Source organism: Trachypithecus francoisi, unplaced genomic scaffold (assembly GCF_009764315.1).
Source record: "Trachypithecus francoisi isolate TF-2019V2 unplaced genomic scaffold, Tfra_2.0 Lachesis_group1, whole genome shotgun sequence".
NCBI lineage: Eukaryota > Metazoa > Chordata > Mammalia > Primates > Cercopithecidae > Trachypithecus > Trachypithecus francoisi.
This window is the reverse complement of record NW_022681454.1, coordinates 147515936-147531102: the sequence shown is the minus strand read 5'-3', so window position 1 is coordinate 147531102 and position 15167 is coordinate 147515936. Positions and strand designations below refer to the sequence as shown.

The window sequence follows — 15167 nt, the reverse complement described above, 5'->3', positions numbered from 1 at the left end:
TGAGGAAGAATTGAGACTTAGCTCGGCCTGGGGAGGAGGGAAGAGGTCAGATGGGTCTGTAGGAAAGGAAGACTGGAAAGACTCAGCGACACTTGGGGTTGGGACTGAGGGGACAGGTGGGAGGGAAAGAAGGAGAATTTGGGAGGAATCACATTGGGAGCAGAGATTTGGGAGGGAACGAAGTGTGAAAAATGCCTGGATATAAGGCATCTCAGACCATTTGCCCATTTTTTGACAAAAATTATTTAGGTCTTGTAGTATGGAAAAATTGAAAGTGCCGAGTTTGTATTGGGGTCAAGCGGTGTTGCAAAAGAAAATAAGACGCTTAGATTTTAGGTCAGGTGAGAGTTGAAGAGGTTTTAAGTTCTTGAGAACACAGGCTAAGGGAGAAGAAGGAATGGAGGGGTAGAAGATTGCCCATAGTGAAGGAGGCAAGTTTAAAGAGAAGGGTAGAGACATGGAGAGAAGGGGTGGGAGGTGCTTGCCCCCCAGGAAAGTGGAGAAGGGGTAGAGACACCGAGAGAAAGGGTTGGGGGTTTCTTGCCCTCCAGAAAAGTGGAGAAGGGGTAGAGACACGTAGAGAAGGAGTTGGGGGGGTTCTTGCCCCCCAGAAAAGCGGAGAAGAGGTAGAGACTGGGAGAGAAGGGGTTGGGGGGTTCTTGACCTCCAGAAAAGCGGTACTTGCCACTAAGGGTGAAGGACCAAGGCAGGCGTCCCTGCGTGATTAAACACCAAGGGAAGACTGTCTTCCTGAGTCCGTGACACGGATAAAATGTGTCTCCTTTGTCTCTACCAGAAAAGGAAGGAACTGAAATTAAGAGAAGGGAGAGATTGAAGTGTGGCGCCAAGATTGAAAGGAGAAAGAGGCTGAGGGATAGTGAGAGAGGTTGGAGAAGAGAGTAAAAAGAGAGGCTCCTTACCTGATTTAAAATTGGTGAGATGTTCCTTGGGCTGGTTGGTCTGAGGACCAGAGTTCATAGGTGGATCTTTCTCCCGGAGCAAAGAGCAGGAGGACAGGGGATTGATCTCCCAAGGGAGGTCCCCCAATCCGAGTCACAGCACCAAATGTCACTCGTGTTCATGTGAAGAGACCACCAAACAGGCTTTGTGTGAGCAACAAGGCTGTTTATTTCACCTGGGTGCAGGCAGGCTGAGTCGGAAAAGGGAGTCAGGGAAGGGAGATAGGGGTGGGACCATTTTATAAGATTTGGGTAGGTAAAGGAAAATTACAGTCAAGGGGGGTTATTCTCTGGGCAGGAGTAGGGGTCTCAAGGTGCTCAGTGGGGGAGCCTTTTTGAGCCAGGATGAGCCAGGAAAAGGAATTTCACAAGGTAATGTCATCAATTAAGTCAAAGACTGGCCATTTTCACTTCTTTTGTGGTGGAATGTCATCAGTTAAGGCAGGAACAGGCCATTTTCACTTCTTTTGTGATTCTTCAGTTACTTCAGGCCATCTGGGCATATAAGTGCAGGTCACAGGGGATGCGATGACTCAGCTTGGGCTCAAAGGCCTGACATAAACTAATTCCATGCTGGATAGTCTATCTTGGGGTCTTGAGGTGTGTGTGTGTGTGTGTATGTATATGTGTGTGTGTGTGTGTGTGTGTCTGTGTGTCTGTGTGTGAGAGAGAGAAAAAGAGAGAGAGAGAGAGAGAGAGAGAATCAGTCTTTTGTTTTGAAGTAATTTGAGGCTTTCAGGAAAGTTGTAAGAATAAAGCAGGAACTCCTGTTCACTGTTCTCCCAGATCTTGTGATTGTTAAATTTTTGCTACGTTTATTCTCTTTCTCTTTATGCTTTGCTTTTCTGAATTTGAGAGTAAGTTAAAGTCAGGATTCTCTTCTATCTCAAAATACTTGAGTGGAAATTTCCTAAGCACATTCTCTGTCTTATTCTGGTACAGTTATCAAAATCAGAAGATTAACATTGGCAGAATGCTGTTACTTAATATGCCAACATTATTTGTATTTTTCCAGTTTTCCAACTGGAAAAAAGACTCCATTACTGTCTTTTATAGTCAAAGATAGAAAATTTTACATCACAAAAATATTCGTTTTTCTTAAGTTAATGTGTAAACTCAACATATCCATTTAATGTAAGCCACTCCATTAAAATAACAGTAGAGTTGATTTGGCATTTAAATATTCTTCATAACAAATTTAAGACATGCAAATTTTATATTTGGATATTTAAATATTCGGTTAATGTGAAAAAATAAATGCTTTAATATAGTCCTACCATTTGTGAAAAAGTGATGAGATTGTACTTGCCTCTCCAGAAATTAAAACACCACTATAAAGGCAGCATATATTAAAAATCTTCCTGATGAAATGAGCAATAGGGAGGAAGATGACATGGTAAATACTTTAGAAACATATTTGGAAAACTGTAAAAGTAGAACTTGGGCATATATGTGAATTTTGTAACCAAAATATAGGATATTTAGAAAGTAGAAATATAAAAGTAGGCATCTGTTATTACCTATAACATTAAGTGGAGGAAAGATACCATGAACAACTTGGAAAAACACAATGCTTATGACTGATAAATGATTAATATATTCACTGTACTAATAATTCCTATAAGAATTATTATATATGAATTATTATATATGAATATGTATATATTCAGGAAAGTTGTAAGAATAAAGTAAAAGTAAAGAATAAAGAATATATCCTGAATATATGAATAAGAAATTCACAAAAGAACCTAAAAGTGACTAGTAAACATGAGAAGGATACTCACACAAATATCCAAGAAAATGCAAATCAGAGAAATTATTATCTATCAATTTTCCAGTCTTCGACTGAGAGAAAGTAAATAGGATGATAATGTACTGTTGAAGAGAGTAAAGGAGATGAAAGGGGCAATGCTGTTCTTTTGTATTGCTAACGGAAAGTACATTTTTAGTCTTATGGGAAAGCAATATGGTCCGAGTAATCCAATTTTTGTGAATGTATCTGTTAGGAATAAAAATAATAGTATTTAAAGATAGGTATACATGGCTATTTATTGCAGTATTGTATAAAATTTAGCAAAATAAAAATAATTATGGAAAAAACAAGGAAGTGTTTCTTTTTTTTTTTTTTTTTGAGACGGAGTCTTGCTCTGTCACCCAGCCTGGAGTGCAGTGGCCGGATCTCAGCTCACTGCAAGCTCCGCCTCCCGGGTTCACGCCATTCTCCTGCCTCAGCCTCCCGAGTAGCTGCGACTACAGGCGCCGCCACCTCGCCCGGCTAGTTTTTTGTATTTTTAGTAGAGACAGGGTTTCACCGTGTTAGCCAGGATGGTCTCGATCTCCTGCTCGTGATCCGCCCGTCTCGGCCTCCCAAAGTGCTGGGATTACAGGCTTGAGCCACCGCGCCCGGCCGGAAGTGTTTCTTTAACTAAAGGAAAATTATTTTCTGAAAGAATAGAAGGTTAATAAATTATGAAAAATTTAAGAAGTTGATGGCTTCAGTTTTTAAACATGAGTTTTGACATAGAATTCCACCCAGCCATTTTAGTTAATTCTTTTCAGTGTAATTATGATTTTTTATTAATTTTTTATTAATTCTTTGTAATATTTGTGGGTACATTGTAGGTGTATTTATGTAGTACATGAGGTATTTTGGTACAGGAATGCAGTGCATAATAATCACATCATGGAATATTGGGTATCCATCTCTTCAAGTACTTATCCTTTAGGTTATAAACAATCCAGATATACCATTTTAGTTGCTTTAAAATGCACAATTAAATTATTATTGACTATTGTCTCCTGTTTTGCTATCAAATATTAGATCTTATTCATTCGTTCTATTTTTTCTATACCTTTGATCATCATCACCTCCCCGTGACACCCTCACTACTCTTCCTAGCCTCTGGTAACCATCCTTCCACTATCTCTCTGAGTTCAACTATTTTAATCTCAGAGTTCAGTTGTTCAGAGTTCAATTGAAAAAATTTAATTGTTTTGATTTTTATATTCCACAAATAAATGAGAACATGAGACGTTTGTCTTTCTGTGCATAGCTTATTTCAGTTAACATAATGATCTCCATTTTCATCCATGTTGTTGCAAATGAAAGAATCTCATTCCTTTTTATGGCCGAATAGTACTCCGTTGTGTGTAAGTACCACATTTTCTTTATCCATTCATCTTTTGCTGGACATATAGGTTGCTTCTAAATCTTAGCCATTATAAATAGTGCTGCAACAAACCTGAGAGTACAGATATCTCTTCAATATATTGATTTCCTTTCTTTTGGATATATACCTAGCAGTGGGATTGCTGGATCGTATAGTAGCTCTATTTTAGATTTCTGAGGGACCTCCAGACTGTTCGTATAGTGATTTTTACTAATTTACCCTCCACCAATAGTGTATGTGGGTTCCTTTTTCTCCACATCCTTGACAGCATTTGTTATTAACTGACTTTTGGATACAAGCCATTTTAACTCAAGTGAGATGATATCTCATGGTACTTTTGATTTGCATTTCTCTGATGATCAGTGATATTGAGCACCTTTTGTTTTGTTTTGTTTTGTTTTGTTTTTTGAGACACAGTCTTGCTCTGTTGCCCATGCTGAAGTACATTGACATGATCTTGGCTCACTGCAACCTCCACTGCCCTGCTTCGGACGACCCTCATGGCTGAGCCACACGAGTAGCTGGGATTAAAGACTTGTGCTACCACACCCAGCTAATTTTTGTATTTTTAGTAGAGATGGGGTTTCGCTGTGTTGGTCAGGCTGGTCTTGAACTCCAGGCCTTAAGTGATCTGTCTTCATCAGCCTCCCAAAGTGCTGGGATTACAGGTGTGAGTCTCAGTGCCCAGCCCTTGAACATCTTTTCTTTCTTTCTTTTTTTTCTTTTTTTCTTTGAGACAGAGCCTCACTCTGTCACCCAGGCTGGAGTGCAATGATGCGATTTTTGACTTACTGCAACCTCCACCTCCCTGGTTCAAGGGATTCTCATGGCTTAGCCTCCTTTGTAGCTGGAATTAAAGGCCTGTGCCATCATGCCTAGCTAATTTTTGTTTTTTTAGTAGAGATGGGATTTTGCTATATTGGCCAGGCTGATCTCAAACTCCTGACCTCTAGTGATCTGCCCGCTTCGGCCTCCCAAAGTTCTGGGTTTACAGACATGAGCCACTGCACCTGGCCTGAGCACCTTTTCATGTGCCTGTTTGCCATTTGTATGTCTTCTGTTGAGAAATGTCTATTCAAATATTTTGCCCATTTTTAAATTGGATTATTATTTTTTCCTATAGAGTTGTTTGGGTTCCTTACATATTCTGCTTATTAATCTCTTGTCAGATGGGTAACTTTGCAAATATTTTCTTCCATTCTATGGGTTGTCTCTTCACTTTGTTGACTGTTTCTTTTGCTGTGTGGTAGCTTTTTAACTTGATATGATCCCATTTATTCATTTTTGCTTTGGTTGCTTGTGACTATGGGGTATTACTGAAGAAATTTTTGCCCAGACCAATGTCCTGGAGAGTTTCCTCAGTTTTTTTTTTTGGAGTAGTTTCACAGTTTGAAGTCTTAGATTTAAGTCTTCAATCCATTTTGATTTGATTTTTACATAAGGTGTGAGGTGTAGGGATCAAGGTTCATTCTTCTGCATATGGATAACTAGTTTTCCCCGTGCCATTTATTGAAGAGAGTGTCTTTTCTCCAATGTTTGTCCTTGGCACCTTTGTTGAAAATTCATTTCTTGTAGTTGTGTGGGTTTGTTTCCGGGTCCTCTTTTTGTTCCATTGGCTTATGTGTCTGTTTTTATTCTAATACCATTCTCTTTTGGTTAGTGTAACTCAGTAATATAATTTGAAGTCAGATAATCTAATTCCTCCAGTTTTATTCTTTTTGCTCAGGATAGCTTTGGATATTTTGAGTCTTGATTCCACATAAATTTTAGGATTTTTAAAAAATTTCTTTGAAGAATGTCATTAGCATTTTGATAGAGATTGCATTGAATCTGTAGATTGCTTTGTGTAATATGGGTATTTTAACAGTATTGATTTGCCAATCCATAAACATAGAATATCCTTCCATTTTTTAATATTCTCTTCAATTTTCCTTATCAGTGATTTATTGTTTTTATTATAGAGATCTTTCACTACTTTCATTAAATTTATTTCTAGGTATTTAATTTTATATGTTTCTGTTGTAAATGGGTTACTTTTTTGAATTCATGTTCATATTGTTCACTGTTGGCACATAGGTATGATACTGATACTGACTGATTGCTTGAGATGGGCTCTCACTCTGTCACCCAGGCTGGGATATAGTGACACAGTCATGGCTCACTGTAGCATTAAACTTCTTGGCTCAATCAGTCTGCCCACCTCCTGAGTAGCTGGCACTAGAGGCATGTGCCACCATGTCCAGCTAATTTTTGTATTTTTTATAGAGGCAGGGTTTTGCCATGTTGCCCAGCTGGTCTCGAATTCCTGGGCTCAAATAGTCCATCTCCTTATCTTCACAAAGTGCTGGGATTACAGACATGAGCCATCATGCCCGGCCAGTACTCATTTTGGTGTGTTGGTTTTTGTATACTGCAACTTTACTGATTTTTTTTTTATCAGTTCTAATAGTTTTTTGGTGGACTCTAGGTTTTTCTAAAAATAAGATAGTATCGTCTGCAAATAAAGATAATTTGACTTACTCCTTTCAAATTTAAATGCTCTTTATCTCCTTCTCTTGTTGGGTTACTCTAGCTAAGACTTCCAGTACTATGTTGAATAATAGTGGTGAAAGTAGGCGTTCTTGTCATGTTCCAGATCTTAGAGGAAAGGCTTTCAGTTTTCTCCATTCAGTATGATACTGGTTGTGGGTCTGTCATATATGGCTTATTATGTTAAGGCATATTCCATCTGTATCAGGTTTTTTTTGAGGGTTTTTTATCATGAAGGGATGTTGTACTTTATCTGATGCTTTTTTAGCGTCAATTGAAATGATCATTTTTTTATCCTTCATTCTGTTGATACCTTGTATCACATTGATTGATTTACATATATTGAACCATCCTTGCATCCCTAAGATAAATCCCACTTGGTCATGATTAATGACCTTTTTAATGTATTTTTAAATTCAGTTTGCTAGTATTTTCTTGAGGATTTTTGCATCAATATTCACCAGTGAGATTAGCCTGTAGTTTTCTTTTTTAAATATGTCTTTGGTTTTAGTATCAGGGTAATATTGGCCTTGTAGAATGAGTGTGGAATTCTTCCCTCTTCTCTATTTTTTGGAATACTTAGGGTATGATTGGTATTAGTTCTTAAAATGTTTGTTAGAATTCAGTGAAGCCATCTGGCCCCACGCTTTTCTTTATTGTGAGACTTTTTATTTTTTATTTTTTTATTTTTATTTTTTTTTTGAGACAGAGTCTGGCTCTGTCACCCAGGCTGGAGTGCAGTGGCTGGATCTCAGCTCACTGCAAACTCCGCCTCCCAGGTTCACGCCATTCTCCTGCCTCCGCCTCCCAAGTAGCTGGGACTACAGGCGCCCGCCTCGTCGCCCGGCTAGTTTTTTGTATTCTTTAGTAGAGACGGGGTTTCACCGTATTAGCCAGGATGGTCTCGATCTCCTGACCTTGTGATCTGCCCGTCTTGGCCTCCCAAAGTGCTGGGATTACAGGCTTGAGCCACCGCACCCGGCCGAGACTTTTTATTAAGGCTTCACTCTTGTCACTTGTTATTGGTCTGTTCAGGTTTTAGATTTCTTAATGATTCAATCTCGGTAGGTTTATGTATCTAGGAATTGATCCATTTCTTCTAGATTTTCAAAATTTATTGACATATAGTTGCTCATAGTAGCCACTAATGATCCATTGAATTTCTACAGTATCAGTTGTAATGTCTCCCTTTTCATACCTGATTTCATTTATTTGGAGCTTCTCTTTTTCTTAGTCTCACTAAAAGGTTGTCAGTTTTGTTTATCTTTTTAAGAAGCCACCTGTTTCATTGCTCTTCTGTATTGTTTTCTTCATTTCAAATTCATTTATTTCTTCTCTGAACTTTAGTATTTCTTTTCTTCTACTAATTTTGAGTTCAGTTTTGCTCTTACTTTTCTAGTTCTTTAAGATGTATTATTAGGTTATTTATTTGAAGTTTTTCTTTTTCTTTTTGATGCGGGTATTTATAGCTATAAATTCCCTTCTTAATACTGCTTTCACTGTATCCTGTATGTTTTAGTATGTTGTGTTTTTATTATCATTTGTTTGAAGAAATTTTTCAATTTTATTCTTTATTTCTTCGTCATTACACTGGTGATTCAGGAACATATTGTTTAATTTCAATATATTTGTATGGTTTTTAATATTCCTGTTATTATTAATTTATAGTTATATTTCATTGTGGTCAGAGAAGATGCTTGATATTTCATGTTTTTTTAATGTTTTAAGACTTGTTTTGTGAACTAACATATGGTCTGTTCTTGAGAATGACCCATGTGCTGAGGAGAAGAATGTATATTCTGCAGCCGTTGGATGAAATGTTCTGTAAATATCTGGCTGGGCTTGGTGGCTCATGCCTGTAATCCCAGCACTTTGGGAAGCTGGTGCAGGTGGATCACCTGAGGTCAGGAGTTTGAGACCAGCCTGGCCAACATGGCAAAATTCTGTCTCTACTAAAAATACAAAAATTAGCCAGGTGTGCTGGCATGCGCCTGTAATCCCACCTACTCAGGAGGCTGAAGTAGGAGAATTGATTGAACCTGGAAGATGGAAGTTGCGGTGAGCCAAAATCATGCCACTGCACTCTAGCCTGGGTGACAGAGCAAGACTATCTCAAAAACAAAACAAAACAAAACAAAAAAAGTTCTGTAAATGTCTTTAGATCCACTGTTCTGTAGTACAGATGAAGTCTGCTGTTTCTGTTTTGACTTTCTTTGTCTATAAGATCTGTCCAATGCTGAAAGTGGGATATTTTGGTGTCTCTAGCTATTATTGTATTGGAGTCTATCTCTCTCTTTAGTTCCCTTACTATTTTCCTTATATATTTGGTTGCTTCAGTGTTGGATGCATGATATAGTTTGGCTCTGTGTCCCCATCCAAATCTCATCTTGAATTGTAATCCCCACAAGTTGAGGGAGGGACCTATAAATCCCCATGTGTCAAGGGAGGCAAGTGATTGGATCCCTGGGGGACAGTTTCTTCCATGCAGTTCTCGTAATAGTGAGTGAGTTCTCATGAAATCTGATGATTTTATCAGTGTTTGGAAATTCCTCCTTCGCTCTTCTCTTTCCTGCCAACTTGTGAAGAAGGTGCCAGTTTCCCCTTCGACCATGATTGTAAGTTTCCTGAGGTCTCCCAACCATGTCAATTTGTGAGTCAATTAAACCTCTTTCCTTTATAAATTGCCCAGTCTTGGGTAGTTCTTTATAGCGGTGTGAAAACGGACTAATACAGTGCATATTTATTTACAATCATTATATCCTCTTGCTGAATTGACTCCTTTATCACTATATAATGACCGTCTTTGTCTCTTCTTACAATTTTTTTCTTAAAATCTATTTTGTCTGATTAAGGTAGCTACTCCTGCTCTGTTTTGTTTCCACTGGCTTGGAATATCTGTTTTCATCTCTTTATTTTCAGTTTATGTGTATCTTTATAAGTGAAGTGTGTTTCTTATAAGCAACAGATCATTAGGTCTTCTTTTTAAATTCATTCAGCCACTTTATTTCTTTTAATTGGAGAGTTTAGTACATTTACATTTAATGTTATTATTGATAAGTACAGACTTACTGCTGCAATTTTGTTATTTGCTTTCTGGTTGTTTTGCGGACTTCTCTTCCTTTTTTCTCTTCCTTGTCTTCCTTGTAGTGAAGGTGGTTTTCTCTGGTGGTATGATTTAACTTCTTGCTTTTTATATTTTGTGTACCCATTGTATTTGTTTCAGTTTGAGGTTATTATAAAGTTTGCCAACACAATCTTATAACCTGTTATGTAAAACTAATGGAAACCACACTTCACACTGATTGCATAAACAAAAAGGAACCTAATAAAAACTACACTGTAACTTTGTCTCTCTAGTTTTACGCTTTCTGTTGTTTTTCTTTTTATCTTATTGTACTATCTATGTCTGGAAAAGTTTTTGTAGTTATTATTCATTGGTTCATTATTTAGGCTTTCTACTTGGTGTATTTATACACTCCAATTACAAGGTAATACTATTCTGTGTTTTTCTGTGTGCTTACTATTACCAGTGAGATTTGTATCTTCAGATGGTCTCTTCTTGCTCATGAACATCCTTTTCTTTCAGACTGTAGAGCTCCCTTTAGCATTTCTTTTAGGATAGGTCCGGTGTTAATGAAATCCTTTAGTGTTTGTTTGACTGGGAAAGTCTTTTTATCTCCTTCATGCTTAAAGGATATTTTCACTGGATATATTATTCTAGAGTAAAAGTGTTTTTCTTTCAGCACTTTGAATACATCATGCCACTCTTGTGGCCTGTAAGGTTTCCACTGAAACGTCTGCTGCCAGATGTATTGAAGCACCATTGTATGTTATTTCTTTTCTCTTGCTGCTTTTAGAATCCTTTCTTTATTCTTGACCTTCAGATTATTAAATGCCCAGAGGTAAGCTTCTTTCTGCTTGCTGTTATATAAGCTTCTTTTACTTGAATTTGATATCTTTCTCAGGGTTGGGGAAGTTCTCTGATTATTCTTTTGAATAAACTTCCTACCCTTCTCTTTTTATCTACCTCTTCTTTAAAGCTATTAACTCTTATATTTGCCCCTTTGAAGCTGTTTTCTGATAGGCATGCTTCATTTTTTCTTATTCCTTTTTTTCTCCTCTCTATATTTTCAAATAGCCTGTCTTCAAGCTCACTACTTCTTTCTTGATCAGTTCTGCTATTATGAGACTCTGATGACTCTGATGCATTCTTCGGCATGTTAATTGCATTTTTCAATTATAGAATTTCTGATATATATATTAAAATTTTTTTTATTTTTATTTTTTGAGACAGGGTCTGGCTCTGTCACCCAGGCTGCAGTACAGTGGTAGGATCTCAGCTCACTGTAACCTCCACCTCCCGACTCATTCTGCTTGATTTAAAAAAATACTTTAATCCTTTTGTTAAATTTATCTGATAGAATTCTGAATTTCTTCTCTGTGTTATCTTGATTTTCTTTGCGTTGCCTCAAAACAGCTATTTTGAATTGTCTATCTGAGTTGTCGTATGTCTCTGTTTCTTCAGAATTGTTCCCTGGTGCCTTATTTAGTTCATTGGTGAGGTCATGTTTTTGTGGGTGATGTTTATACTTGCTAATGTTCTTCAGTCTATGAGCATTGAAGAGTTAGTTATTTATTATACTCTTCACGGTCTGGGCTTGTGACTGTTCTTCTTGGGAAGGCTTTCCAGGCATTTGAAAGGACTTGGACCCCAACCCCAATAAGGCTGTGTTTTTTGCTGACTCGTAGAGGTACCGTTTTGGTGGTCTTAGATAATATGTGGAAGAATTATCTGGATTACCAGCTAGAGACTCTTGTTCTTTTCCTTTTCTCCCATACAGACAGAGTCTGTCTCTCTTTGCTGAGCCACCTGGAACTGAGGATGTGGTGGTGCAAGTAAGTCTGTGGCCACCACCACTAGGACTGCACTGGGTTAGACCTGAAACCTGCACAGCACTGGGTCTTGCCCAAGTTTCTTCCCTTCAGGACCATGAGTTCCCACAGGCTCCAGGAATGTCCAGAGGTGCTGTCTGGGAGCCAGGGACTGGAGTTAAACAGCTTAGCAATTTACTTGATAATATTCTATTCTACTGTCGTTATGCCTGCACTCAAACCACAATACAGTCTTTCCTACTCTTTTCTTCACTTTCCATAGGCAGAGGTGCCTCTCCCTGTGGCCAACCCCACCACTGGTCCACAGGGGATTCCTTCAGACTACCACTGATGTTTACTGAGAGCCTAGGGGCTCTTCTTTCAGCTTGTGGTGAATGCTGCCACACCTGAGACTCGCTTTTTAGGGCAGTGAGCTCCCCTCTGTCCCAGAGCAGGTCCAGAAATGCTGTCCAAGAGCCTAAGCCTGGACTTTGGGACCCCAAGAGCCAGCTTATTGCTCTGCCCCCAGCCAAGTTGGTACATAGGATGCAAGACAAAGTTCCCTTTATTTTTCCCCTCTGCTTTTCTGAAAAATTAGTAGTGTTTCACTCTAGGCACCATAGCTGGGAATATGCTGGGTCACCCCTGAAGCTAGTAAGTCTCAGAGCCCACGACACATGGTATATTCCCCTCATTATCACTGCCGGTTATTCGGGGCCCAAGAGTTCTTTAATCTTCAGGTGATGAATCCTACCAGGACTGGGTTCTCACCTTCAAGAGAGTGGCTTCCCTTTTGATTCAGTTTGTGTCTAGAATTGAAATACCATCCGAGAGCTAAGGCCTGGGAATGGGGCCTCATGACTCTGCCTGGTGCCCTCTCCTACTGTGGCTGAGCTGGTGTCCAAGTCAAAATCCTCTTTATTCTTTGCTTTCCTCTCCTTAAGCAGAGCCGGGAGTAACTTTCATTGCTATGAGAGCTTCACTGCCTGGGATTAGGGCAGGGATGATGGAAGCACTTCCTTCGCCATGCAAGCTGGTGTCTCTCTAGGTCACGTGCCACCCTAGTTCACTGGTCCTAAGCCCAATCTAGCACTAGGAGGTGCCTAGAAATTGCAGTCCTTGGGTCCTAGTCTGCCTTTCAAGTTTATCTAGGACCCCAGAGTACTTTAGCCTGGGTGGTGAGACTTGCCAAGAAACTCATGTTCTGTCCCATGGGGTATGTGATTCCCCTCTGGCTAGGGCTGGTCCTCATGCTCCCTCTGTGGAAGGAGCCGAGCATAGCTTCATTCTCTGCTGTAACAGGGCAGCACTGAGACGAATGTAAAGTCCTCCAGTCACTGAACTCTCTTTCCTCAAAGTGTAGTTTCTGTCTGCAGTGCATGGCCACTGATGGGCGATGGGGCAGAGGTGGCATCAGTCATTCAAATCTGTCTCTCCTGCCCCGCTCAATGCATCTTTCCATGATATGAAGTTAAAAGCAAGTACTGTGATCACTCACCTGATTTTTGGTTCTTGTGATGGTGCTTTACTATGTGCAGATAATTGTTAAAATTTGGTGTTGCAGCAGGGTGGACGAACGGGATAGGCCTCTATTCTGCCATTGTGCTCTACCCTTCTCTGATGTTGCTGATTTTTATGTTACATATGTCAGTTCATATCCTCTTATGGAAGCTGAGGATATTAAACACTTGTATGTTCCTTTTCTTTTCTCTACCCTCACCTCCTAATTTTTAAAGTTATATTTTAATTTTCATGTTGTCTAAATTTATAACATTCATGTTTATAATCACATTTCTTGTAGTACTTGAATTTTTGTTCTTTATTTAAGTGAATTCAATACACACTCTTCATTTCACCCCCTTTTATTAGTCGCAACTTAATTTCCGGATTCTTTATTTTGACTCAGTTCTTAATTGGCTGCATTTCATGGTTATTCTTTTTTCCACAAGGGCTTATGTGTGTTGTAAACTTAAGGTTCTTCCATGTTTAAGACTATTTGCTTGCTGTCTTTATATTTGAATGGCATTCTGCTTAACTTTATATATTTTTCTTCTGGGTGTGGAAATATATTTTCTCAAATTATTTTTTTTTTCCAAATTAGATTTAGTACCAGGCTGCTGCTGACATCAGCGTTCCATTCTAGAGGGAGGCTGGAGGGCTCACATTGCAATGGAAAGGCATGAGGCACCTGCTGCCACAGCAGATAGTCAACATATGAATGACCATAACTGCCCCCTAGGAATTGAAGAATTCTTTAAAGTTTGACTCTTTGGGGAACACAGACCAAGGATGTGCCCTGATTTTCCATTTCTGAAAGTCACAGTTCAAGTTATAAATTTCTGGCCGGGTGTGGTGGCTCGCACCTATAATCCCAGCACTTTGGGAGGCCAAGGTGGGTGGATCACTTGAGGTCAGGAGTTCAAGACCATCCTGGCCAACAAGGTGAAACCCCATCTCTACTAAACATACAAAAATTAGCCAGGCATGAGGTGGCACATGCCTGTAGTCCCAGCTACTCGGGAGGCTGAAGCATGGGAATTGCTTGAACCTGGAAGGCAGAGTCTGCAGTGAGCCGAGATCATGCCACTGCACTCTGGCCTGAGCGACAGAGCAATAGTCCATCTCAGAAAAAAAAAAAAAGAAAAAAAAGTTATAAATTTCTGTTCTACAGTTACCGTATATGAAAAGATACTGTAGAAATTAATTCACATTGTCTTCCCCAAAGGAAGAGAAAAAAAATAAAAAACAGTTCTTAGGAGTCTTTTCTTTTTTGGTCTTAAATGTCAGTGATCACAAAAACTTCTGGGTTTTCTTTATTATAGACCTGCATTGCTGAATATGTTATAACTTTGACTTCTGTTCCGTGAGGGTGCTTGGACAATGAAAATTCTTCTCTGCACCCAATTGATTGTAATTTGAAATGTTTTTGATCAATACAAAGTACTTTTACTTTCCAGGGTATGAAGAATTCATTAGCATCAGACTTACAAAGCCACTCATCTAAAAAGTGAAAAAGAAAAGTAGAAACTCCTTGGGTTTCTACTTCTATTGTTTGGAGAGGCTCCACAGTCCCAGTATCTGTCATGTAACCAAACATGGCCATTGCACATTGCTCAAATGCTTCCTCCAAAGTATCTCCACATGTGTGTAACTGGACATCTGCTGTATGATCCAAACACTCGTAATTCCTATTGACTGGTGTATAGTTGGTCTTGATCGCCTTCTGTTCTTCAGTCAAATTGTAATCTCTAACATCTCCCTCTTTCTGTGCCATGACTGCCTTGCTTGACTTAATTTTTTTGGGTAACACTTAAATTCCCTTAGAACTTTGTAGACATTGCTTTGTTATCTTTTGACTTTGAATGTTGCTTTCAGAGGACAGTCTGATATTTTCCCTCAATTTTTGATTTGCTTTTTGTGTCTTCTGCCTGTGATTTCTTTGTCCACAAAATTCTTTAAGAGGAATATGACTCAATATTGAACATTATTTATCAAATTATCCTGGGACATAGTTTCTTGTTATAATCAGCAGATTCTGACTTTTCCTTCAGTTCTTAGGAAATTTTTTAGATTTGAAATACCATTTTCACTTTGTTTTGTTTTTCCTTACTTAGTAACACTTAATAATATTATGTTA

General features: G+C 38.8%; 2 protein-coding genes across 5 annotated transcripts in view; one reads left to right on the top strand and one right to left on the bottom strand.

Moving 5' to 3' along the window:
- Positions 1-15167, top strand: part of LRBA (LPS responsive beige-like anchor protein) — a 787299-nt gene that overhangs the window by 293874 nt on the left and 478258 nt on the right. The gene's annotated exons all lie outside the window — the stretch shown is intronic.
- Positions 14108-14813, bottom strand: LOC117086014 (protein archease-like). The gene has a single exon (XM_033215462.1). The coding sequence runs from the start codon at positions 14802-14804 to the stop codon at positions 14307-14309; it is 498 nt and encodes a 165-aa protein (XP_033071353.1). The 5' UTR covers positions 14805-14813; the 3' UTR covers positions 14108-14306.